The sequence below is a fragment of the Rhamphochromis longiceps genome, linkage group LG10 (genome assembly GCF_057381845.1).
Source record: "Rhamphochromis longiceps isolate RC_006_pf linkage group LG10, R_longiceps_female_GT1.1, whole genome shotgun sequence".
In the NCBI taxonomy this organism is placed as follows: Eukaryota; Metazoa; Chordata; class Actinopteri; order Cichliformes; family Cichlidae; genus Rhamphochromis; species Rhamphochromis longiceps.
Genome location: NC_140566.1, coordinates 26,587,047 through 26,614,402, shown reverse-complemented (window position 1 = coordinate 26,614,402; position 27,356 = coordinate 26,587,047). Strand labels below are relative to the sequence as shown.

Genomic DNA, 27,356 nt, shown 5'->3' with positions numbered 1-27,356 from the left:
TCTCTCTTTCTCTTATATTTAACCACACTATGGACGGACAAGCGCCTGTTTTTATGTGTTGTCGTTAGCAACAATGACTGTAACATCATTGCGTGTCCGCTTGTTTATGTTCCACATAAACCTTTCACAATAAAGCTCAGGATCCTGTTGAGACTTTTCAAAATAAACTGAATCACGTGAAAGAGCAGATTATTTACGGATGAGAACCAAAAAAAGAGCCGCCAGGTGCTAAAAAATAAACCTTAGACTCAAACGTTAGAACAGGCTTTTCCCCGCAGCACGCCGTGTGATAAATACTCACAAAGAAAACAGCGGCCGTTACAGCTTATGTCTAAAAATGTGTAGTTTCATGCATCGGTTAAAACACTCGACTCCAGGTACATGACACGCAGCTGGAAACACTTCACGCAAGTAGAGCTGCCCGAGATTCACAGAATTTACAGACAATGTTACATTTTTGTGATTTATATCGTTATCGGACGATAAAATTCTTATATCGGGATATGAGATTTTGGTCATATCGCACAGCCCTAAGAGACGGTCATAAATGCTGGAGGTGATGCTACGACCCACGGCTCTACAAAAGTTCACCACGAACGTCTAAATCACCCATAAGAGATACAGAGAGAGCTGCAAACTGGGCTCTGTTTCACTGAAAGAACAGTCGGGCAGTTCTCGGCTTGTCCAGACCTTTTTTTTCTTCCCCCCCCCCCCCCCCCCCCCCCCCCCCCCCCCCCGTGTAGGACCCCCATCTTGGAAAAATTCCTAGATGGGAGTCAAGTCTAAGAAGATGAACCCATTTTTAAAAACCAGGCAACCTAGCAGAACCCAGATGAAGAATGGCAACACAACTAGAAGAGCTTAAAAATATAAAATAAATCTCATAGTTGTTGGGGGGATTTTTGTATTGCTGCTTGTGTAAAGAAAGATTTGACGCGAGACCGAAACAGACTGGAAATGAATCAAGAGGATGGGCGTCAGCAAAAACAGAGCAGTGATTCATAGAAATCGCATTTTTATTTTACAGCAGATACATTCAACAGTGCTAATAAATATGCCAACATGTCGACATAGTCCTATGTGAACAATGGTCTGAAGGAATCTTTGAACTCCCTTTGGAACAATTTCCTGAGAGGAAAATTTTGATGGAATGACAAAGGATTGGGTAGAAGAGAGGCAGCATGCTGCTCTAAATAATGTCATATTCTTCTGATCTTTCTCTAATTTTAAAATTAGTTTTATTGTGATCGACTCGCCATTAAACATGCTCTGTTAAAGCACCAGCGCTCCACACGTTACTGTGGAAAACCATTGAGTGTTTTGTCCAGAGGTCGGTCTAAAATGACAGAAATGCGGTCTCGCTTTATGACTTGCAAGACAGAGACGACCCAATTTCCAGCAACTTGGTGGTACTCTGTAGGAACTGTTACTGGTCTCCAGTTAAAATCTGCAGTCTTTAAATGTGCTGTAAACGGCTTTAATAACACTCACTATTTTCATTGAGTCATTTTTGTTCAACATCACTCGCATTAAAGAGACATTAAGAAGTTCTGAATCCATGTTGGTTCTGTGGTAACAGCTGTGGCTTTACTGTAGTCCATTATCATCACACTGTGAAATAAATGAAGCTATAAGATCAAAGATGTTGTGACATTAGATGTCTCTTAAAGTGTTTAAGTGTGTGTCGGGACTTTGCGTGTGAAGTTTTTCGGTTCTTTTCTACAACAAATCTATCTTCGTCCACAGTCCCCACAGACGCTTTGGCAAACAAACTCTTCGGTGCCCCCGAGCCCTCCTCAATAGCTCGCTCGCTGCCAACTACCGTGCCTGACTCGCCCAACTACCGCAGTGCCCGGACGCCCCGCACGCCTCGCACGCCTCACCGGAAGGACCCGACCATGACGCCTCGCTTCTACCCAGTTGTGAAGGAAAGTCGGCCCGTCGATGCCAAGGTGAGACGTTGGAATTGTGTTTTAGTGGCAAAACCTGTTGGGTTCAGCATGAAAAGCTCAGCGACTAAACGTGTTGATTTTTCCCCGCGCCCTTTTAGACGCCTAGGAAGAGGAAGACCCGGCACAGCTCCAACCCGCCCCTGGAGTTCCACGTCGGTTGGGTGATGGACTCCAGAGAGCATCGGTCCCGTACCGCCTCCGTCAGGTGAGACCCTCTGCTCTCTGTTACACGCTCTGCAGTCAGCTTTGATAATACCAGAACATAAAAGGAAAAGCATAGAAGATATTCATATTGTGTACTGTCCTTTAAGTAAAATGATCACAAGACTAAAGGTTTACTGAAGGTGGACTTACTTTAGTAGATCTCCACCTAATCCTCCACCTTTCTCTCTATCAGCTCTAATGCAAGCCCATCGGAGGGCACCCCCGCCCTGGGTAACATCGGCTGCACTCCCCAGTCCCTCCCCAAGTTCCAGCACCCATCGCACGAGCTGCTCAAGGAGAACGGCTTCACGCAACACGTTTACCACAAGTACCGCCGGCGTTGCCTAAACGGTGCATTTCCTCGTTTTTAAACATCCCTTAAGTTCTGATCAGAGACTGTTTAGCATTAATTATTACAAGTTAATTGAAACTGTGTCCTTTATCTTCATGTATTTGACCACTTTTTCTCCATCACAGAGCGGAAACGGCTGGGAATCGGCCAGTCGCAGGAGATGAACACGCTCTTCCGATTCTGGTCATTTTTCCTGCGGGACCACTTCAACAGGAAAATGTACGAGGAATTCAGACAGCTGGTAGTCGAGGATGGAAAAGAAGGATATAGGTAAGATCTGCAACCTGTGTATGTAGCAGTGACATTACTATTGGACAGTTGGATTTACGTGATGAGGAGAAGAGCAGATGTAAAGCTTTGGCAGCACAGTGGAAACGGGCTCTGTGCAGCTGTCTGAATCTAGCTTTTGTTATTTCCAAAGCTCGGTGTGATCTAATTTCTCTTGTTTCCTCTCTCGACGCTTATGTGTTGCAGGTACGGTTTAGAGTGCTTGTTCAGGTACTACAGCTACGGTCTAGAGAAGAAGTTCAGACCAGACATCTTTAAGGACTTCCAGGAGGAGACCATGAAAGACTACGAAGCTGGTGAGGAAACCTTAAAACACTCTCAGAGGCACCTCAGCAGAGATTTTTATATGAACAAGCTCTTGTCTTCTGTACAGTCACGTTTAACAACATTTGTTTTCTGACCACAGGGCAGCTGTATGGACTTGAGAAGTTCTGGGCCTTCCTTAAATACTCCAAAGCCAAGAACTTGGAGATTGAACCCAAGCTGCAGGAGTGCCTGAGCAAGTTTAAACGCCTCGAAGATTTCAGAATCGACGTAAGTTAAATATTCTTTGAAGTTTGTAGGTATAAGCAGGCTGTAAGGTGTATAATAGGGCTGAAGAGACATGATCTTACTTCCAGTATCGATGATCAGTTCTTAGGTAAGAAAGATTAACTGAGATACAAAAGTTCATAAGAAATTATCCTGAAAAGATTTGAGGTCACACATGAAGTGTCATATCGGATTTAAGCTCTCTGTGATAATAAAGGATATAATCTGATATTTAAATGCTAAGATGAGCCTAAAATTGGTTCACGAACTAACTTCAGGAAGATGATGTGACTTCTGACAGGTGAAAGAAGATGAGCATGAAAGATGTGTGGTCCTATGTCACACTGTGGACAGTTTCAAAGTTGGGTGTCTTCCAAACAAACAACATTTCGATTTAGGATGATGGTCTCACAATGCGTCTACTGACAGGGAGGAAAACAGAAAGTCGGACCAAATGGATGCAAGTGAAATGTGTAAATGGAGTTGAGCCTGAGCAGCAGAAGCTGTTTGCATGTTTCCTTATACTGTTATCATGATCTCACTGACTGAGGCGTCCCACGGAAACAGATACTGTCCTTGGTGCTGATTCACTAGGTTTTATCTGTTTTATCAGGAGTTTACGTGCTTCAAGTTTTCTCCTGTTTGTATCAATAAGAGCTTAAAGGGTTTTTTGAAGCGCAGCATGTTGTTGCCTTAGGCGTGTTATCTAACACGATTATTTCTGCTTCTAGCCGCCTATGGAGGAAGGAAGTCGCCGAAGACACTCGTCCAGTGGGGATGGTCGCCGCCGGCACCCCTCTCAGCCCTCCAGCCGTCCCCACAGTCAGGCCAGCTCAGGCCCCACCCACGCCACCACCACCCAGGTTCCCACAGCCAAGGATGATGCCAAACCTACCAGCCACAAAGCCCCGGCTCCCACTGCTGATCCCGCATCAAATGCCAAAACACTGAAGTAACTCCACAAACACACTGGCCCACACAGACTAAATTAACCAAGTCTGCAAGTCGCCGGTTCTCTCTGCGCCACAGGAGGGGGAGGGGCATCCAGCGCTTCATTTCAAGCATGTGATATCTTTTTTCTTTTTTTTCCCCTTGTTTTTGCGCCTGTGAAAGGTTTGATAAATAAGAGAGACAATAAATAATATGCCTCGGTTTATTGATCACTGCTAAGGTTTCTGAACTTTTTGTCTTAATGAGGCAAGCAATGGATGGGTCGACAAACCCATCCATTGCAAAACACTTGTGCAGACCTTCGCCGGATGGTTTAGGTTTAACATTCTGGAAAAAAAAATTTTTTTTTCTTCCCTCCTTGTTTTTGGCCCCTCCCTCCCTGTCTCTGGGACCCTCTTTGATCGTCACTGTCCTGCTGGTTGAAAGATCTTTGATCCCTCATCCAAATCTCAGATTAATGATGACTATTTCTTCAGCACGAAGTGGAATTTGAGATGTGGAAATAGTTTGAACAAGACTGAGCATCTAAAAAAAACGCAAAAACAAGCCCCAGTAACGGCCCGCTGGAGGCCGTACTGCTCTTTGACATCCAGTCGGACCAAAGTGGTTAGAACCGAGCAACTAACTTTTTCATCCGCAGCGCCCTGAGAGTTTTCAAAGGGCTAATATATGAAAAAAATAATTTACCTTATGGCTGCACATTGGAGGGGGAAAATATTTAAGGAAGCAAATGATTAAAAAAAAAAGAAAAAAAAAAAAAGAGAGAGACTTGCATCAACCCCTTGCTATGGACAAGATCATTGAAAGTTGCCTTATTTTAATGGTTTTACTGCTTCTAAGTTGTGCCCGCCACCTTATTGTCGATTGTACAGCATCAGTCACCCATATATCTCACCACCATTTCCAGCTGAGGCCACTAGTTGGTGCTCTCTGCCAAATTTATTTTCCATCCCCCTCAGTCCCCTTTCATCTGTCTTCCAAGTGTCATTTGGTCTGTTACAAGTCCTGTAATTCATCGCTGTGATTGCAAGTTGTGGCTTTTTGTGCTGAAACACGTCAACCTGGTGAAAGTTTGTCAGCGCCCCACCCCTCGCGAAAAAAATAAAATAAAACACTTAAACGTGATGGAGAGTTGGGGTTGACTTTCTGTCGTCCTCCACCTTCCCGTCAGATGAGCTGCATCCATCCGTTTGTCCATCCATCCATCCATCCATCAGTTGATCATCAGTGACGCTACAGGACTGGAAATCATTACAATCTGGATTACTTGAAGAGGCGATGGTTACAAAGAGGACCGTCGTCCTGTGACGCAGGTGCTTTGGGTGGAGACACTAACGATGCTAAGACGTTCAGCGAGCTGCCCGCCACCGCTTCCTGGTTCTCACACGGATCCAAACGTAAGGTGCAGGCAAAAACACGGACAGGCAGGTACTGATGTAGCAGCGTGGGCACGCTCAGTAGAAAACGCACCGCTCGACGTCTTGCCTCACTGTGGACTGGATTGTTTGTTCACAACCTGTTGAGTCGTCACTCTTCGTACAGGACTATTAAATCTGATGATATCAAGCAGAAGAGCGACTCTTCCTCCACGAGTGTAAATGTGAAATTTGAGAGATGAACAGAAAAGATAACAGCTCCCCACCTCTTGTTTTATTGTCTATAGTACAGATATATATTTGCCTTACATGTGTACGTACTCTAACTTTTTTTTTTTTTTTAATGGTCTCATGATTTATCTTTAATGCATTTTAATTTCAATTTGCAGTGTTTGTAGTGTTGTAATGCTGGAGGAGCGCTCTGTGTCGGGCTGATATAAAAACAGAAATGGGAACGTAGCTCACATCGCAAAAGGGAAAGTTGACATCAGGGCGTCAACGGGTCTTCAATGTTTAAAACGAAAAATAATGTGTAAGCTTCTAGTGTTTCATGTTGAAATCAGTTGATTTGATATTTTCTTTTTAGTGAAGATGAGAGAAACATCTCTAATATTACTCTTTTATGCAGCCTTCAGTTTTTCTACAATTAGAATGTATGCAAAGTCTAAAAAAACTGAAGAAAATTCTTTGATTTTTGGGTTTGAACTCAACCAGAAGTTCATCAAATTCTAGTTAAAAGAAATTATAAAAAAAAAAAATGCACATGTGCAAATAGACATGTGGGAAGAAGTGTTTCCTGCTGACCTACTGAGTGCTTGTAGCTAATGTTTGCTCCAGTCATAACTTCAGTTTGAAACTGCATCAGACACCTGTGCCTGTCTTTCTTTTTTTTGGGGGGGGGGGGGGCCCAGAGGTGGATGTCACATTGTCCTGTCAGTGTTATGTTGTTCAGTTTCTTCCTCTTAAATTTAGAGTTGTATTTAAATGCAAAGTGAAGCTGTACTTGCTTTTTATTTTATTTTTTGCCCACCCTCCCCTTTAATCTTTTATCTTCAGGGAGATTTGGATCAGTTTCAGTTGAAACATCAAAGTGTTTACTGGAGAGGAGGAAAAAAATGAGCTATGAAATAATTCAGAAATGAAAACTCATTTCCCAAAGCCGGCAAAGCCTTTGATGTGATCATCACTCGTCTCGGGACATTTGAGGGGATTCAGGTGCTTTGGGAGTTTTCATCCATCTCTATCGGCATTGAACTGCTGCTGTCCATATAAACTCTAGGGGGCGCTGCCTGTTCAGCTGGTCAGAGTTCCCAGCTGTGCGGGATAAAAGATGGACGTATGGAAGGAAGAGAGGAAACTGAGCAAGATGTGATGTCGCTCAGAGGAATATGGCTGGTTATGATGGCTGGAGACTGGGAGGACAAAATTCCATAAAGCCATATGAATAAGAAATAACTGTATATGAACATCAATAGTTCATTACATTACAGTATCCTAGGCTTGTCATGAGGAAAAAAAAGATGAAAACGAGGAAAAAAGGAACAAAAAAATATATAAAATGGAAAAATGTAAAATACTTGAATGAGATCTTGTATTATAACATTTAATATTCATAATATCTGCTTTGTAGGCTGACGTGATTCGCTATTAGTGTTATTTGTAATTTGTAGTAATTATGCTTTTCCTTTAATAAAGAAAAAAACCCACAAAACGCACAAAAAAAACCTCAAACACCAGGTGTCATGTGATCATTCCTATTGTCTATGAAACCCACAGAAAGACCACATGCTTTTTTTTTTAATACTTTAATATTAAACAGTTCTATCAGAACATTTGTTACATTTGTATTAATCACTTTTTTGGTAATCCAAAAAGACATTGATATTCTGAAAGTATAAGTGCCACAGATATGCAAAGTGCAAAGGAATTGCTTGTCATTTGCCAAAGAATACAGATTCTCGTCTGTCCCAGTGGTCAGTGAACGCAACAGAAGAGTCTGAATGGGTGAAAGTGCTTTTACTAAACTTACAAAAAGTTAAAGAATTCATTAGAAATTAACGATTGCATTTAAAACTGCAATAAGATACATCAAACAGGAACATTCACATTTGTCTTGCATGCTCTTGCGGTGATAATATCGCCTCTTTTACATCCATCGAGGGAGCATTTGTTGTCCAAACCAAGTAATTGTAGTGGTTTCCTCAAACGGTTTAACAGTTGGGTACAAGTAAAAATGCATTCAGAACGAGTGCCAGCAAATAGTGAGACTGCAGAGTGCGGTCCACTCCTGTTTTCACCCCGTTAATCACAGAAAGACTTCAAATGTGCTGTAGCTTAAGTCACCGATGACTGTAATTCAGACTAAACTCAAAGATGTGAAATGAAGCAAATGTCAAGACAACGGACAAGAAAAAGGAAAAGCTTGTTTCCATCCTGACTTCTCTTTTTTTTTTTTTATTGTTAAAAATTAACAGGTAACAGAGCTTAAAAGTAAAATCACATCTGTATGTTATAGTGCAATGACCACACACTAGCACATAAAAGTCAGGTGGGTGACTGCAGAGGCTCGGCAAACTTTGACAGTCAAACTTGACTGAAGATTCAAAATATAAAAAAAAAAAAATCAACGTTTTTAAGATCGATTGGGAATTACATATCCCCGCATAAGATTCGACCGTTGCAGTCCTCACTGGCCCTTCTTTTGTGTGTCAGGGATGCTCTCGTTCAGCGGGGTGAAGCTGGTGAGCAGAGTGTGGCGCTCGTACTGTTTGGTCTGACGGAACTTGCTGTCTGTGCTGTGGAGCCTGTCCAGGATGCCGAAAACGCCAAAACACTGATTGAACCTGAAAACCGAGACAAGTGAGGGCAACTGTTAGTTATCCACCAAGCAGAATTAGAAACAATTGCCCCAATAATAATAATTTTCAAATTCAGATTTAAGTTTTAAACAACTCAACTACAGGAAACTTATAAAAAGCTGAATAATAGTGGACTTCAGTTTGTCATCCTCACTGCACTGCACAATGAGTGCTGTTGTGTATCAAAGTGAAAACTCAGATACTAATTTGAAGCTTTTACATTCTGCTTTGTGAAGCAAACTCACATTTGCATAGAATTTATAAATGTGGGGAAACGCAGTAACATTTCTTCCTCCGGTCATCGCCTGGTCCTGCAGGACGTTTCTTCCTGTTAAAACGGAGTTTCTAGCTCCCACTGTCGCCAGGTGCTTGCTCTTAGGGTTTCAGCTGATTGTTGGGGAATTCTCTGTATTATTATATTATCTCTGCTTACAATATTACAGCTATAGAGTGCATGCCACAACAAATACTCTTGTGCATTTTCCTGTAATTTGGCATCTTCCCCAACTCAGTCTTCCTCTTGATGGGACATTTTCATTGATTTAATTGTCCAATGATAGTGGATTATTCCTACAGTGCTGTCCCACTAACTATTAAAAATCATTTCAGAGTCACACAGTCATACAAGCATAAACACCAAGATACTATATTTTTTACTTAATCTGGTGTCTTGCTTATGCCATATTAAGCCACATGGAAAGACTTCCCAGACTGTACATAATTACTTTCTCCTGTATGAGTAACACTGTGTACAAAGTGCAGTACATAACATTGCCTTTTCAAAGTTATACATTTATCAGCTTCATCTCGTCGAGGTAAAAGTTTTTGGAGTAGCTTCACCCGAGTCTTTGCACACGTGAAGGTTCTGTGTGCCTTCACGGGTCTTATCTAAACAAGATAACTGTACCAGCATCACCGCCTTCCCATCCGGTCGAGTTACTGTGAACTTTGACCTTTCGGATTTGCAAAGTCATCATTATTTCTCTCCAGCAGACTTTTGTGTGACATCCTGTTTGAGTCCAACTGAACATTTGCACCAGTTAAAGAAACTTTTAAGCAGCATTTCTAAGATATCACCTTCAAAACAACAGAACAGGACCTCTGTAAGACAGGACAGGTAAACTCACCTGAGGTGGTGGAAGTCATGGAACTCAGGAGAAGGCAGGAAAGGAAGGTGGTATCCGCAGTGGGAGATGGTGGTGCTGACCAGAGCTACGCAGTACCACATGGAGGTGGTGGATACGTGGGAGCCCAGAAGAACCGGCCCGCTTACCACCGGCAATAAGTTGGAGATCTAACAGCAGAGAACAATCCAGTACGTTTAACAGAAACACACTTACCCTTAGCAGAAGTAAAGTGCTGCGAGAGTTTGAGGTGTGAATTATCAATTCTTCTTTCTTTCTTTTATTCTTCTCTTGCATATTTAAAGATGAAATAGTCTCTGTGATTTACAGCAAATGTACACGTGTGATCTGTATCTGCACGTTTGATCCATTTTTGCTGTTTAACACAAATATCAACTACAGTGGCAATCACTGAGCCAGCAGGGATACTTCAGGGCAGAGATGGGACCAAGTCATTGTTTTGCAAGTCTCAAGTAAGTCTCAAGTCTTTATCCTCAAGTCAAGTCTCAAGTAATGTCAGGCAAGTCAGAGTCGAGTCTCAAGTCACTGGTGTAAAAGTCCGAGTCAAGTCACAAGTCTGAAACTTTGAATTTCAAGTCCTTTCGAGTCTTTAAAAAAAAAAGAAAAAAGAAAAAAGAATGTTGCAGTTATGCTAAATGTAAATATTAGACCATGTAATTTTTAAATCTGTTTTTCTCAACACATGACAAAATAGTGAACTTAGAAAATATACACAAATTGTGAAATTGCACCTCTATAAAATGCAGCTCAATTAAACCTAGCTCCAAGAATAATTTTCACCGACAGTTCTGAGATACGCTGCATGTTATTCTTGGATGCGGTTGTAGGACCAGCTTTAAAATCGCATGACAAAAATATCATACACATTAAAAAAAACTGTATCACCAACGTAGCCTGGACAACATTTGCTAGTTAGATGAAGTCAGCTATCTCATCTTAGCATATTTATATGCATATTTATAATCATACGGTTCTTGGAGTGAGTGCATACACTCATGAAGTTTAGTAACTTCAGGTCACTGCAACAAGCCCAGGTACAGTTTACCGACGGATGGGTACAGGACCTTGAAATGCACCGTGTAGAAAGAAAGACCATCGTACATATCATAAGTTTACCAGTCTCACAAATTGTCGTCATAAATACACATTCCTTAACCGTTTATTAATAGGACCTTTGAGCTCAACGGTAATTAATTAGTAGTGGAAATAATTTCTGGTACCCATCACAGAAATGTAGCAGTGACAATAATACTGTATGCTGTAATCGTACTGGGCAATTAGTGATACAAAAAACCTGTTTTATACTGTGAATAAAAGTATATGTTTTTGTCAATGTACCATGGTAACAGAAGCGAAACGCAATATTGTGTCAGGACAATTCACTATTTATGCACAATAAATAAAGGAGCATAGCGCGACAATTTCTGTTCAGCGCCAGACTTGCTTGTAACCTATATCACCAATTATGTTATGAAAATGACGTATTAACTACTAAAAAACACTGACCTTCGTGTAAATGCTTGGAGCAGACTAACCTGTGAGCTGGAGTGTTCTGGGACGTTATATTTGATCTTTGAATGGCTGCAATCCAGGCCATCCGTCGCGTCTTTGTTACTTCGGAAACATGGCTCGAACAATTTCTCTTCAACGTCGTAATCCGATAACAACCGATCTCTTTACCCGTCGGCTTCCCGTGGCTGTCATGCGACCGGCTATTGCAGTTAATAATACAACAGCTTCTTGACATTTTTTGTGTTTCTTTTTATCGCTGTATAACTGATTTTAATTGAAAGCCTGCGTGCGCTAGTACCTCTTGCCACGAGTTCCCAGAATCCTTTGCGGTTCTACCCGTGAATGACGTCACATTTTCAATCTCTATATAATATGCATGTTAAATTTTATATTTGGGGTGAAATATCAAGTCTTTTCAAGTAAACCGGTTCAAGTCCAATTCAAGTCCCAAGTCATTGGTGTAAAAGTCCAAGTCAAGTCACAAGTCTTAGAACATTTTTTCAAGTCAAGTCTAAAGTCATAAAATTAATGACTCGAGTCTGACTCGAGTCCAAGTCATGTGACTCGAGTCCACACCTCTGCTTCAGGGACTAATCCGCTCAGCTCTAACTGTGCTAAGAGTGCAGAGAGTTCTTTCAGGATCAGGTCTGACCAGATTCCTAAAGGTATAAATAAGAATCTGTTTTGTTTACGTGAGATAGTTCCAGCTGCTTTGACACTCACAGGGGAAACGGTTCATTTCTTTTTGTTGAGTAGGAGAAAGAGGAAGGCTCACCACGTGCTCCAGAGGATGAGCGTAGATGGAGACAATACCGATGGGAGCGGTCCAATCGTGGTGCTGTTTGTGGTAATGCTTGTAGAGGCTGGGGTGGTGGAACAGCCTGAGGAAAATCAAACAAACAAAATGAACGCATAAAACGACTGCACCCTATCCTGCGTCAAGGTTTGTACTGTGCGCTGGCAAAGGCTCTGAGCTCACATAAGAAAAATCGGATTAACGCTGATAGACGATGTTGCAGGCTGCATTGCTTTATGTAGGGTGAGTCTACAAACAATGTTTATACGGATCGCACCTAATGTCCATGTCCTGTCGCTAAAAATCTAACATGGTGAATTAAAACAGTATATAACTATAAAACAGAGTGACTGCACGCACATGAAAGAAACACAGATCAGCGTAGTGTTAACATCACAATCGCCTCCATCTCTGAAATGAGGAAGAAATGTCATCTACTGCCAACGATCCACTGATTGCATGTTTCATTTTGATGTGTCATGGGTGTTTAAAGTAAAAAATAAATGTTCTTTACCTGTGTGAATAGTAGAAGAAAATCTCCTCCAAGATGGCGAAGGCGGCCAGCTCCATCAGGGCCCAGTGAAAGGTGGGCAGCTCGGGGCCACAGGGGTTTCCTCTCCAGCTCATCAGGTAGTAAACAACCACAGTCATGGCCCCGGAGATTACCACGTGGTTGAAGAGGACACACTTCAAGGCTTGGCGCAGCTTAGCTGGATCCACCTGGAAGACAAATGAAGAGGTCAAAAGAGGTATCAAAACTATTCAAACTACCAAGCTTCCCTTTCCACTGACAAATGTAATTTACATGGCATGACACTGCGTTCATTTGAAAGACACTTTTTATTTCATAAAGAGAGGAAAACATTAAAAACTGAAAGCTTCTCTCTTTAAAAGGACGACCAATAACAAGGTCAGACCAGTTCTTTCTATTTGCATCTTTATCATGCATATTTAATCATCTTCACTTAATACTTGATATATATTCTTATTTCATGTCTTATCCTTTTCCATACTGTTGTTTCTGTTTATGCTGCAGAGTGTGTTATAAATAAGTCTTTATACTCATCTGACATCCCCTGTTAGGTACACCCGTCCAACCACATTAATGCACTTATCTAATCAGCCAATCACATGAAAGCGCCTCAGTGCATTTACACATTTATCCATGGTTCAGATGATCTGCAGAAGTTCATTCTCAGAAAGAGGAAGAAAGGCGACTGAAGTGACTTTGAATAAGGCATAAAGTGTTTTGAAACCTGCCAATCTACTGGTTTCCAGAGAATGTGTGAAAAAGAGAAAATATCCATTAAGCAGCATTTCCTGGTATGAATTTCTACAGAAATGTGCAGATGGAAGGGTCACAATTCAGTGTAAACAGCATGAAAGCATGGATTCATCCCGCCTTGTATCAACGGTTCAGGCTGGTGGTGGTGGTGTAAAGCCCTAGACGACATTTTCTCAGCATGTTTAGAGTGCCTCGGTACCAAATCAGCAAGATGAGTAGTGTTGCCAACCATGCCCATCCCTTTATGGCCACACTGTACCAATCTTCCAATGGCTGCGTTTGGCAAGATAACACACATCACAAATGGCCTCCACACCAGATCTTAATAATAATCTTAAAAATCCAATAAAGCAGCTTTGGATATGTGATTGAACATGAGATTTTCATCATGGATGTGCATGAGTGATGCAATCATGTCAGCATGGACCAAAATCTCTGCAGACTGCTTCTAGCACCTTGTTGAATTGTTGTCATGATGAATTAAGGCCTTTCTGTTGGGGTCCAACCCAGTACTAGCAAGATGTACCTAATAAAGTGGTCTTTGAGTGGATATCTGTATCAGCTAATTTACCCTTTTACCTCCAACCTTTGGAACCCAGTTATAAACTCATGCCATGTCATAATGAACTTTCCAGAGTGTGAGAACAGTGTGTCTCTGAAGCTTACACTGACCTTTTGTACATCTGTGTGTTTTCCATAACATGCACGCACACACGCTCTCTGAACAGCAGACTTTGTTTCTGTGCAGACTCTTTATCGAATGCTCTTTGTTTTCTCTCTCAATGTTCTTTTATTTGACATCTTTTTCCCTTTACTTGAACCAGCTGCAGCAGATAGCTCCACGAGTGTGGCTCTCTTCCATTTAGAAAGGCCTTTTTTTCTCCCCACTGTTGCCAAGGGAAACATTGGTTCCCTATAATCTACAGGGTGTTTGCGTTATAGTATAAAGTCCCTTAAGATAACTATCATGCTGAATTAGCTGTTTACCTATAGTAGATTACATTGATTTTTTTATCATCTAGTGTAAATAGCTCCACAAAATGCTAATTTTAACATAAATAAATGTTCCTACACTTAGAGATAGTGTGACTATACATTCAAATTTACAGCTCTTCTCATTCACCAGTGACATGCACTTGTTATTTAGCAGTTTCTAAAGCAAATGTGTGATCACTACACATGGGCTCTGACACATTGATCAGATAATTTAGATAAACAGTTACATTACTTGATAAAGTCATATAATTTTATCATTCTTAACCAGTTATATTGCTTTTTAAAGTACACAAGCACTTTTACCCAATTTTATAATCTTGTTCCATTATAGCACATCCTGGTTTGTTTATGACCAGTAGATCCCAAGTTCAGACAGCTATTCTCGATCATTGACCTGCAGTATTTCTGCTCGGAGTCACAGAGAAACACTGTGACAGCAGCTTTTCGCAGATTACCTCATCATTAAAGATATAAAATTTAAGGGCCGCAGAAATATATGTCAAGCTGTAACAGCAGCAAATTCCACTGAGTACATGCAAATCAGAGGAGGAGGGATTTTTGAAGCGATAACACACTCTCTGATGGGAAAACGAGAGAAAATAGGGGGAAAACAATAAACTGGAAGTCTTTTTCATTTGGGTAAAGTGAGTCTCCAGTTTGTGCACTGGAAAAACAATCACTAACAAGGACACTTTTCACAGTAACCCCTGGTTATCAGTAATGCCCCTCTTTATCTCTGCGGTGTCTGACAACATCTGTTAATCAAACACAGTTAGAGGACTTTGGTCAGACGGGCATGTGGAGAGCCCCATCGTTTGCAGATGTTATCAACCACATCTGCACACACGCGCATGGTGTGGATCTTTAAGTAGAGCAGCGGCCTACAGCAGCATGCCCAATAGCAGGACTCAAAATTAAAATGTAATTGTTTTCATTTTTAAATCTCATATTCACTTAAAAAAAAAAGATATCATGTGATCATATCATAAGCTTGTACATTTTATGTAGATGGCATGAAAAAATAAAACAAGTAACAGTGCAGATAAAACAAAATAAAAAATAAAAAAGCTTACTGGGTTGTTCTTGTCCAACTGGATACGGTAGCGGGTGATGAAGGACGGTGTGCCAGTGATGTCCACCCACAGCAGGAGAGCATTTGACCCCCAAAAGGCCAGAGTGGGAACAAGCATGGTCCCTATGGAGATAAATAAGATAACTATTAGAGAACCTTTAACTCAACCGGGGCCTTCATTATGCGTTCATTTACGCACAACTCCAAACACATCAGGAGGAGATTTCAAGTTAAATCCATGGCAAAATCTTCCACAATGACATCATCACTGTGCAACCTGCTGTTTTTGTTTGTTTGCATTAAATTATATCACCAAAGGTGTTGCTCCAGCCGGTGAGGAGTGATTCAGTTTTGGAGTCGATCCAAAACTTAATCACTCGATCTGGAGATTTTTGGAATGATTCACTGAGATTATTATTTTCATTAATTAAAATTAATGGAAACATTCCCTTGATGATATCATTACACCCTAATCCAGGTCCAGATAGCTTTCTTAACAAGGGAATCAATTCATGCGTGGTGTGTGTTGAGTTTTTAGCTTTGATAGTATTTAGTTAATATCAAATCCAGTTCTTTGATATTCTGGATAACTGGTCTTTTTATTATTAATAATGGATTGCATTTATATGGCGCTTTTCGAGACCCTCAAAGCGCTTTACAATTCAACTATTCACTCTCACATTCACAAGCTACAGTTGTAGCCACAGCTGCCCTGGGGCAGACTGACAGAAGTGAGGCCGCCATATCACTTTTTTTTCGCATTATTAGCATCACCTCTGAGCAACACCAGTAGGTGAAGTGTCTTGCCCAAGGACACAACGAGCAGGGGATCGAACCGGCAACCTTCCAGTTACAAGATGAGCTTCCCAACCCCCTGAACCACGGTCGCCCAATTCTTATATTATAGTTGATAATGTTATTATAGTGATGTTATTATTATAGTGTGATGTTATGTGGACTGAAAACACTGAACTGAAAATACATACCCTACCTAGCACACATCCTATGTCCTACATACTCTAGATAACATCTGAATGAGGTAAACCACCTATTGTGCAAAAGCTGCTCGCTGTGAGACAGCAAGTGAGAAATCTGAACTAATGTGTTCTTAGTGCTCCACAAACATGATTTTTCCTCTGTGCTGGCTAATGTGACCTTATGTGTCCAAAATATAGGGGAAAAAATCTATGCATTGATGAAACCACCTAAATGATATGATACAAAAGGAGGTCATTTAAGTTATTTGCATGTTTAAAGCAGTCTGCAGTGCTTGCAAATCCACAGTCATTTGCAATGTTGCACTCTGGTTTTATTTCTTACCCAGGAAGAACAAAGAAGCGTCGTGGCCCTCGTATGCCACGTACAACTTGGTCCACAAGTTCTGCCAAAAATCTCCCGAAGCTCCCCAGAATCTCTGAAGGTGCCTGAAGGAGGAATTACAGCTCAGTTTTAAATTCACAAAACTGACTACGTGTTAAACAAACCTCTGTGGAAACTATTCGTTACACACTTGTCTACACATCTTGTGCTTGCATGCTCTCTCCTTTCCAGCAGCCCCTCCAAACAAAAATCTAACCACCAATAAAAACACCCAGGGATGGACAGTGTGTCAAACAACTGCAGCTACAACTAGTCCAGCAAAGACTCCAATCTGAATACTTGTACACATTACATAATTTCAGGTGATGAAATTTGTAATTTCATGTAATGCTGTGTTCTCGTTACACCCTTTACCAGCCTAACATGTACTGTCCTGTCCTCGTCTATCCAGTCCTGGCTCTGCACCATCCTGCTCTCACTCCTCCCATCCAGTTCTCATCTGTTGGGTCCAACTCCTTGTCATGTAGCGCCTGCCTCTTTCTACTATGCATAACGTAACAACCTGGCAATGCCCCTCCTCCAGTTTATGTCAGGGCAAACTGTTGTTTTGCAAATGTGACATACCATGTCAGTGAGTTCCCGAACGCAGCCAAGAATAAGATCCCAGATCCAATGACAAACCCGGCTTTCTTCACAGAGTCCCACAGTCCTCCGGAGCCCTCCTGGGAGACAGAAAAAGAAACAGCGTTGTGTGAAGCCCTCTGTTGCTTCGGCGATGAGAATGCAATCTCATGATGTTTCGCTATATTAGCATTTCCTCACAGAAACCTCTCCTGATACAGAAATGTCTCAAAAACAACAGCGAGACTGTTACTGAAACCTCTATCTCGCCAGGAGGACGAGAACACTGTGGATCTGAGTGGCTCCTGTTGAGTGTGGGGTTTTCAGGAACTGCCTGAAGTTAATAACCCAGAATGCAAAGCAGCAGGAGGGGAAACAGTCAGACTCTGAAAACTCTCTCTGTGTATTTTACTTAGGCAATTACAGTACATTTATAGTGCATTTTCAATCATCATAAAGAGCATCTCAGTTAAAGGATAACACTATTTTACACCTGTTTAGAAAGGTCTAAATATAGCTGTTTACACAGAAAATGTGCACGATGACTCTGACAAAATGCATCTGCACTGAGAAATGCGGATCAGTTCACTCAGCAGGAAGTAAGCCCAAGGATTGATGTCACATTCACTAGACTCTCTAAAATGCTAGCTTTTCACCTCAGCTGCCCTCATCCAAGCCACGACAACAGAGAGAACAATGTCACACAAATGCCGTGCTGGTCTCACGCCTCAGCTGGTCGTTTTCAGAGATGCAATCATGATCATGAAGATGCAAATACACCCATGCTTCCTTGTGCACTTATTGTGACATTTTTGCTTACTACATTTATTACCCATATATTTTTTCTGAAAACTGAGTAACTAAGCTATCGTTTCCCTGTGAGCTACACTCATTTTGCTTTTCTGCTCCACGTGACAACAAAACCCGTCTCTACCGCTTCACTGATCAAAACACTCCTTTTCTCACGATCATACACACAATCCAGTATTTGCTTTTGTCTGTTTGCTGCCTCTATAGATTCAAAAATTTAAAAAAAAAAAAAAAAAAGGAACGTGCCTATCAGGTCAAGCCTGTTGTCAACAACATACAGCAAAGAGGGCAAGTCTCGGTGGAGTCACGGTTTAAAAACAGCAGTCAGATGGAAAGATTCTTAATTAGACACATCAGGCTGCAGCTATAAAAATAAAAATTAAACCTTTAAAGATGTGATTTAGAAAAATATGCACGAACAAGTAGTGTATGCAGAAAACTAATAGAATAAGCTAAAATTTGACTTGTATTTAGCCCACAGGGAAGGTGAGAAATCCAGATTTGATTTTTTTAAAAGGATTTGCCAAACATCAGCTTCTGTGTGTGCTTCAGCCCCCCCCCCCCCCCCGGGGGGGGAATATAGAGATATGTAGGGCAACATGAGACAGGTTTCATTTGAAGCTTTGCACGCATCAAAGTATCTGCAGTTGTTTGGCAAAATTACATTACATAACATACACATAACAACGACCTCCCCAAAAACAGATGAGCAGTAATCCAGCAATTCACATCGGACAGCTAAGAGGGAAAAAAAAGTCATGTAATGTATAACGGATCGAGGGTTGTGCCTGTGTTGTCGATGACTCGCTGTATTGTGTTGCCGCCTTGTCCGTTTGTGAATCTTTTCAGTTGAATGGTGATAACAGCAAGGTGTTTGGCTGCAAGGACGATCTGTTCTTACCTGTCGGCCGCTGCTTCCTCTGCTCTCCTCAGCTTCCCTCGCACCTGCAAACACAAAATTACATACAAGAGTTAAAACATGTAGATGCTACAGCAAATATTTAATTCAATTTCAATTCAGTTTTATTTACATAGTGCCAAATCACAACAACAGATACCTCAAGGCGCTTATTGTAAGGAACTATGATCTATCAGTAATTGCCAGGGAAGCACATTTTAAAATGAAGAAAAAATCAAACTATGATTCTGGAAGCAAAAACTCCTAAGGAAGTGTACCATCTCAAAATAACTAATTACAGAGCGAAAAGGTTTATTGGAAAAGTGGTCTAACTCCAGCTGTCCTTCAAAATAAGACTCTTTGATAACAGGAGATTTTTTTTATTACATTTTTGTGATTACATTTGAGAGATTAAGTTTCTCTTTGAAATGTTGTCATTTCTCAAAAACATTTACATTTTTGTCTCAAACTTCTTTGTATCTTTCCATTGTAGAGTAATCATCCGAGTGCATGTGCAAATTTGTACCACAGGAGGATTAAATATAATCCTATTATTAGAGTGTGGACGTTTTTAGTGAAATTCTTGGGGATCAGGCTGCCCTACATCCACTCGGCCCATCTCTTTTTGCAGTAACGGTGTAAAAGCACAAACATCCATCCAACTAATAATTACTTTCACAGCAATCATTCACAGACTTTTTTTTTTTTAATCACAGTTTAAATCACGAGCAAATTATGGTGACCTATATTATTATTATAACGCCATTATTCAACTAAAACTAACAGGCATGTAATCCTAAAAAGAAATATTAAAAAAAAATCGTTAATACAACTGAGATGATGCTCAGCTGTGCACCTTACAGGAGTGTAATACAGAGTTTATATATTGCGAGCTGAACTGCGTGTACCTGAACGCACCAGGTGCCTTTGCTTATGCGTCACTGGGCCTACAGGTGAGGAAAAAGACGGCTGTGCCCAGTTTTAGTAATGGCTTTTTCACGCTGATCAAACCTGACCTGACGTTAGCGCTTCAAGTCTGCGGTGACTTACCGCTGGCTGCTGTCTCCACCGACATGTCTGCCCGCTGCTCACAGTCCCGCACCGGCCGCTGCTGTTCAGCAGCTCTGGAAAGAAGCAGTTTATTTACAACAGCCAGCGACTTCTCACTGGCTGACTCCCGGTCAGCTGACCCAAGCCCGGAAAACGAGACTTCTTCCTGCTCGGTGTGTTTTTTTTCCTGCGGTCCACGTGAGATCCAGGTGAAGGTTGAAACCACAGCGGAGTCCGGTCAGTGCTGTGATCCAATGCATTAGATAGCTGTCTCATTAAGTGAATACCGCTGTCAGAGTCCTTGGATATTTTATTTTCGTACTTTGTTCAACACGATAAAATTGTCGTCTTTAGGAAATCGTTTTTCATTTGGATTCGCCGAGAAAAACAGAAACCAACCACCAGATTAATCATTAATGATAATAACTGTTCACTGCAGGATCATTTATCTTTATTGCACTTTATTATTAGCAGCTTGTCATAAACCACATCATTTATTCTCATTTCCTCAGTTAAATGTGCAAAAAATGCCAAAGAACACAGTTTAACCGAGCTAAAAATATATTTCTGCACAAGGTTGTTCCCAAACAATTATTAGCTGAAACGCTAATATGCATTTTTCAGCATGGTGTGCGATGTGTCCTCAAAACAAGGAAACTCAAAGAATAGAGGACAAAAAAAGAAATGGCAAGCCTCCAAAAACTATTTACAGCAAACGAACAGCATCTGAAAGTCATGTCCTTAAGAAACAGGAAAACCTCAAAGCCCACAGGACCTGAGAGATGCATCTGGAATTTCATTTGATCTATCTACTGTTCACTGAAGCCCAGATTTGAAAACAACATGCAATACCATCTGGAAGGCATCTGACTGTCAGCAGCTTCAATTTTCACCATAGTCTGCAGTGATCCCAAACACACGTCCAGTAGAGTAAAAGCATACCCAGATAGAAAAACACACACTGGGACACCAACAGTCATGGATTGGCCTCCCCAGAGCCCGGACCTGAACCTTAACCTGAACAGTGAGATCATCTTAACAGAGAACAGAACAAAAGGCAGCCAAGATCCAAAAAAAGAGCTTTTAATGAATAGGCTGGCAATTAGCTTTCAACAAAAAAATAAAATGAAATAAAATAACTAAATGTGTAAGATCCCCCCCAAAATGGAAAAAACTGAACTTGACCTAAACCCTTAAAAAATTAATATTAACAAGAACAAAAACAATAATAATTTGCAAATTAAGAGCACATATATTTTTCTTCCATTTGTCTTCTTAGTTCGAACTCTGTAGACGACCATGACCAAGATGACTGAGAAACTGCAGGGGCATGGGAGCACATGATTTTAAAAAAAAGCATAAAAAACAAACAAACATTTCATTAATGCAAGAAAACTCCAACCATTTAAAACCAGTGCAGCCACGTTCACGCTCACACAGCTCAGTGAACGCAGACCTGGGACTCTTTCAGCTGTGCTTTCAAACTGAATTAAAATCTTCAACTCTTCATTCAGAGCCATGCTCTTTCCTAACAGCGCCAGCAGGCAGTTCCAGTTGACATTCTAGTGGAGATGCTTAAATTTCCAAAGGAGATTTTAGGAAAATGTGTCTGAAGTTCTATACATCAAAAGCGTATTTGATAGAATGGTGCATAAATATTAAATATATTCACATATGGTATGGCTGTGTTTTACTGTAGAAAGCATCTCCTAATAGGTTAGTGGTATGTCTGAAAATGCTGTACTACACTATGGGTCTGTATGCTGTACACATTGTGCTTTCCCTACTGTAAACTGTGAGTTGCTGATCCTAATGTGCTTCACCATTGGTTGTGTAAAATGGTCAGAGGGCCGGTGAGACGTTAGTCTGTGGTGGCTGTGGTCGTACCTTTGCTCCACCCCTCGCCTGAACAACAATAAAGCTATAATGCACAGATAACAGGTAAGGCTTTGCACCGACGGCACCTGTAACTATCCCTTTTGTTTCTTCCAATTATAGTTAAAATATCCTAAAGGCAAAGTATATTGTTATCTAATCACTCAAAGTATTGCTTTAACTCTGAAAGTCCAACCTTCAGTTTGGAAGGACAGTTCTGTGCAACAGTCTTTCTGGCATTTGTGTGATGGTGTGATGAATCTTTCTTGCATTTTGAAGGTCTTTCAAAGGTTTCAAAGGTCCAGTAGAGTAAAAGCATACCTGGTTTCTGTGGACTGTGGCTGCTTTTTCAATCCAATTCTTATATCAGTGTTTTTTAAGACTTATCGCTTAAAACAAAACAAACAAAAAAACTCAAGGGATGAACCAGTGTTATAGCTGGACATAATAACAAATTAGTCAAGAACCCATCTTAAATTTTATCTTTAGACATTTTGTTACTATATGATTTGGTTGTACTTTCTTTAGTTGAACCTATGAAAAATACCAACGGTAACACAGTTTGACAGGAATAAAATAGTGGTTTTGTACCAATAGGGTGATTTCCAAACAACTATTAGCTGAAACTGGACAAGTGGAGTGCAAAAAAAGGGAAAAGACAGACCTAAAAAAACTATCTGGAATAGATAAACAGTATCTGAAAAATGGAGAAAAAAATCCTGCAAAGGCCCTAAATATGACCTGAGAGATGCAGCTGACCCTCCAGTAGATCCATCTAAATCTACAATGAAGCCTTAGTAGACCAGAAATGGTCTAAGTGTGAGGGTGGCTTTCAAGAAGCCATTTTTAAGAAAGGGAAACAGTGAGAAAAGGCTGAGGTATGGCAAATCACAAAAGAGCCAGACTAAAAATCAGTGGTAGCAGGTCTGACGGTGTGATGAATCAAAATGTAACATTTTTGGATCAACACATCAACATGTACGGAGGAGGTCGGGAGAAAGTTACAAGAGTAATTGTCTCCAATCTGTCCCACAGGACGGCTTTGGAAAATGTGATGAAAGGCATAAACTTTAGACCTTTAACTGTATTTTCACAAGTTTTACAGCTTTTGCTACTAATAAAGATCTCCCACGTGATCATTCACATGGCACCAAAGTAATTATGAATGAGATAAACAATTACTTATATATTTCAGGTTTTTACAATGATTCCACAGTAACATAAATAAATAAATGCATAAATAAATAGATAATACATTTTCTGTGAATGACTGTGACTGGGTAGGCTGGTGATGAGCTACCAGAGCCTTTTCTGCAGTTTTAAACATTTATTCATCACAATTTAGGTCCAAAGAGCCATGTTGTTAGATTTCTTTCATTGCTTTATCATTTAGAAAAAAATGAGGCCTCCTGTTAATATTGACATTACAAAATTGGCATGACAGTGATCCCAAACACACTGCCAGTGTAGAAAAACCAAAAACACACAATGGAACGCTATCAGTCATGGATTGGCCTCCCCAGAGCCCGAACCTCAACATTATTGAAGCAGCTGATAGAGAATAGAACACGAGGCAGCCAAGAACCAAAGAAGAGCTTTGGATGTCCTTTAAGAAGCCCGGAGAACTAAATATTTACTTTCAAGCTCGTTGCAAAGCTCTCTGTATATGCATTTCCATGTATATGTGCACTCTTTTCAATAAATCTCTAAATCTTTTAAAATTTTCTAGCAAAATATGAACAAATGAGGGGTGGTCAAACTTCACAATGCTGTACTTCCATGTACAACACTGCAGCTTTACAGAGATGACATGAATGTCTACAGGATGCACGTGCATGCACTTTCCCCTATTTTCCGTGCTGTAACTGCTCGTGCAGTTATCATTTAATACTCCCTTATCAAGAAGATATTCAGATCTGTCAGCAACATGTGGCTCCTTTTATTATCACCAATCATTGTGAAACAGGCAATCGGCACACTGTAAAAAATATATGCTTTAAACACTTCTGCGGATCAAATGTAGAAAATGTGGAAAGAGAGGTGACGCTCTTCTTACATCCCGGAGGAGCTTCTCTCATCTGTAGTCTGAAGATTTATTGCTGTTTTATTCTTCTATTGGCTATGATTCTAAATTGTTTAATTAATGCATTTATGACACATTTTATGATATCCTGTACTGATGAAATTGGCAACTGCATTAATTCCTTTGGATGACTCCGTTCCTGTATTACATGACACATTGTGCTATATCAGCAGTGTAGTCTTTTAGTATTTTACTGTTGATATCAGTTAGCCAGAACTAAATGAAAGTCTCGGCAGATTTAATTTTTTAATTAATTTATTATTTATTTGTATTATCAGCCTACACTTTCAGATCCAGACTCAGACCCTCCAGGAGGGGGCGACACATTTCCACTCACTCTACTCCAACCTTCATGGTGTAACCAAATTTTATTCAAGCCATAGGATCTGATTTAATAAATATAAATTTACAGTGCATTTTTAAAAAATTATAATATTAGTTATTATATTATGTTTTCTGTTATTTCTGTCTTTCTTTTGGTTGGGAATCACAGGAAAGAGGAGACATGATCCTCAGTACTTTTCTATTATATTACACACAAATAACTTAATTGGTTTATCAGAAAACTGAAGTATGCATCACAAGTTTAGGTCAAATAGTTTCACTGTAAATGCTGCATAGCAGACTTTGACGGATCAATAGATTTGTTGTTAAACTCATCTTAAGTCTGATTTAGATTTTTATGCACTAAATGAGATCTAGTCAGTCCGATTTCATCCGGTCCCTGCAGCGTATTTTCACGCTGATACAAATTTACTACACAGCTCAGGTCTGACCTCTGGTGAGAAACTGTGCGCACTGCATCAGTATGGTGCACACATCCATCGGATGTGAGTCCTGCACAGCCTTGACTGTCTTTGAATGTCCTTCAGCTTTTTTTGCTTGTTTATTTTTGTGTTAAATCTCCCTTTTTCAGGTTTGATTTGCACATATACAGTTTTTAACAGTCATGAAGTATTAGATGATTTCTGGTACCTGCCTAACTACTTACATAAACAGCTGATAAACCTTTGGAAGAAGGGTGGTCAGCAGCATTATCTGTTTGTTTTTATGGTTTTTTCTATGCTTTTCCTGCAGCTTAAATATTTTATTCAGATCACGTGGATGGTGGTGGGATTCCACCGTTGGAGTATTAATGCTTTAATAAATGCCATATTTTATTTGGGACTTCTGCCGACGGATTAGCTGCATAACTTTCTCAGCACCAGGAGATGCAAGGAAGATTTAGCTCATACTTGTTGATGACATGTGTTTTATCTTTGGTCTTTGACTTTGATCAGTGTAACTTTGTGCTGAACATTTGGGGGGGGGGGGGGGGTGTCAAAATCTGTGTCTAAAAAAATAAATAAATCTGGGTAAATTCCAGGTGATTAAACATGCAACTGTTTTGCTGGTAATAACTGAAATGAGTAAAGAAAATCAACAGCCTATTTACACAAGATAATTCATAATTTTCTTGGGGGGGGGACCCCCCTGGAAATTACACCCCTGAATTCAGGTGATGCACTGCCTGATTAAGTGGAAAAAAGAGTGACACCCAAGAAGAAGACCTTTCTGATGCACTCAGTGATCTTAAGCGTCTTGCAGAGGTAACAGCAGGATCTCAGGTTCAGGTCTCACGTGTAAAAGCTAAACTATTAAAGATACTATTCAATAACAGTGACAGAAATCTGACCAAAGTGAGACAAATGATGAAGCCCATAAGTCTATTAACTGAGCTTCCTCCTTCTGCTGCTTACATTTCTGACAAAGTGGACCAATGAGCTAATCTTTTCTCTCCGTACAGACAGAATCTCAGACTATCCTGTGAGCAAACATTCTGTGGCACTGTGCTGAGCACTGCACCACATCATTGGCTTTGCACACCCGTCTGGTTAGAGCAGCAGTGATGCTAAAATCCAGTGGAGATCTGCAAGTAATATTTAGATACACGTTAGGATTATACAGTTAAAAGTCCATGTAGATCAACTGAAATATGTAGCAAATCAGCGCTATATTTTTTCTATATCATCTCTTCTGTCATTATGTAGCATGTGCACATATGTATTGTATTCCTGGACCTACCTTATTACTACAGGCCTCTGGACTGTGCTTAAATTGTAAACTGTATAAGCCTCTGTTGTGTTTTCATATCACACACTGCACACCGGTGTATTTTAAATCAAACACTCAATATGTGATCGAAGTGCAGACTTTAACATTTAAACAAAGGTTTGCATTGACTGTTTTGCAACCACAGCCCTTTTCATTCATACTGGCACAAATATGTGAAAGCAAGGGTGATATGCAGAGCAATAGGAACGACATGGTATGATGGCTCATAACATGAAGATATGGGAAAGAGCTGATGATCAGTAAGCAGCAGTCTGGCTTCACGCAGAGAAAGGGCACTACAGATGTGATGTTTCCTTTGAGAGTGTTGTGTCTGTGGATAAAGAAAGACCTAGTGGGGTGCCAAGAGAGAAAATGTGATACTGTATGAGGAAGCCAGCAATGGCAGAGAAGTGTGTGAGGATGGTGGAGGATATATATGAGGATGGCTAGACATTGTGCAATAGGAGTAACAGATGGGTTCAGGGTGAAGATAGGATTACATCAGGGATCGGCTTTAAACTCCTTCTTGTTCGCAGTGGTGACAGGCAGGTGAACAGGAGAGTGCAGGCAGGGTGGAGTGGGTGGAGACGAGTGTCAGAGGTGATTTGTGACAGAAGGATGGCAGCAAGAGGGAAAGAGAAAGTAGGGAGACCTGTTATGATTCATGGCTTGGAGACAGTGTCACTGACAAAAAGACAGGAGGCCGAGCTGGAGATGGCAGAGTTAAGGTTTTCATTGGGAGTCATAGTTGAGCAGTTTGGAGACAAAGTTAGAGGCAGGGCTGAGGTGGTTTGGACATGTGGCGAGGAAGGATAGTGGATACACTGGACAAAGGATGGAAAAGAGGAAGACCACAGAGAAGATTCATGGATGCAGAGGGTTGGTGTGACAGTTTCTGTATTTATTAACTAAAAAGCTACTCTATTGGATGACTGACTTTGGCCATTATTCGGTTATCCTGCTACTTCTATCAGAAATCTCCTTATCAATAAACTCTACATGTTTGTTTCCACTGGCAGCCATGCATGCCACTACCATAAAATTGCATCCACCACGTTTGACAGATGATGTGATATGCTTCAGATCAGGAGCAGTTTTTCTCCTGCTCCATGCTTTTCTCTTTCCACCATTCTGGTACAAGTTAACCTGGGTTTCATCTCTCCAAATATATATATTTTTTCTACAACTATGTAAGCTTGATTTAAAATCCACTGTGATGGTGGAAATTTAACTGCCCAAAGGGTTATGAATCCAACAGTACACCAGATTTAAGACTATTGGGGAAAT

General features: G+C 40.6%; 2 protein-coding genes across 8 annotated transcripts in view; one reads left to right on the top strand and one right to left on the bottom strand.

Annotated features, from left to right (window-relative positions):
• Nucleotides 1-5,147, top strand: part of larp1 (La ribonucleoprotein 1, translational regulator) — a 53,159-nt gene extending 48,012 nt beyond the window's left edge. For all 7 annotated transcript variants that reach the window (XM_085421137.1, XM_085421136.1, XM_085421135.1 and 4 more), the window contains 7 exons: nt 1,747-1,952; nt 2,051-2,157; nt 2,350-2,507; nt 2,634-2,778; nt 2,983-3,092; nt 3,203-3,330; nt 4,059-5,147. In XM_085421137.1, the coding sequence (XP_085277263.1) occupies nt 1,747-1,952; nt 2,051-2,157; nt 2,350-2,507; nt 2,634-2,778; nt 2,983-3,092; nt 3,203-3,330; nt 4,059-4,283 (1,079 nt within the window). In that variant the 3' untranslated portion in view covers nt 4,284-5,147. The remainder of the gene's footprint in view (nt 1-1,746; nt 1,953-2,050; nt 2,158-2,349; nt 2,508-2,633; nt 2,779-2,982; nt 3,093-3,202; nt 3,331-4,058) is intronic.
• Nucleotides 5,148-7,469: 2,322 nt separating this feature from the next.
• faxdc2 (fatty acid hydroxylase domain containing 2) lies at nt 7,470-20,169 on the bottom strand. Its single transcript, XM_085421138.1, has 9 exons — nt 20,018-20,169; nt 18,971-19,014; nt 17,263-17,360; nt 16,639-16,742; nt 15,320-15,441; nt 12,480-12,685; nt 11,945-12,050; nt 9,640-9,806; nt 7,470-8,497 (listed from the first exon to the last, which is right to left on the bottom strand). Exons 1-9 carry the CDS (start codon nt 20,040-20,042, stop codon nt 8,341-8,343), a joined length of 1,029 nt encoding a protein of 342 aa, XP_085277264.1. The 5' UTR covers nt 20,043-20,169; the 3' UTR covers nt 7,470-8,340.
• Between the last annotated feature and the right edge of the window lie 7,187 nt (nt 20,170-27,356).

Excerpts from the sequence above, each read along its gene's own strand:
- faxdc2 (XM_085421138.1), bottom strand. The coding sequence starts at position 20,042 with ATGTCGGTGGAGACAGCAGCCAGCG. Across the intron at positions 17,361-18,970 it reads GAGGAAGCAGCGGCCGACAG|GAGGGCTCCGGAGGACTGTG; the intron begins GTAAGAACAGAT and ends TCTGTCTCCCAG. Across the intron at positions 12,686-15,319 it reads AGTTGGACAAGAACAACCCA|GTGGATCCAGCTAAGCTGCG; the intron begins GTAAGCTTTTTT and ends TTTGTCTTCCAG.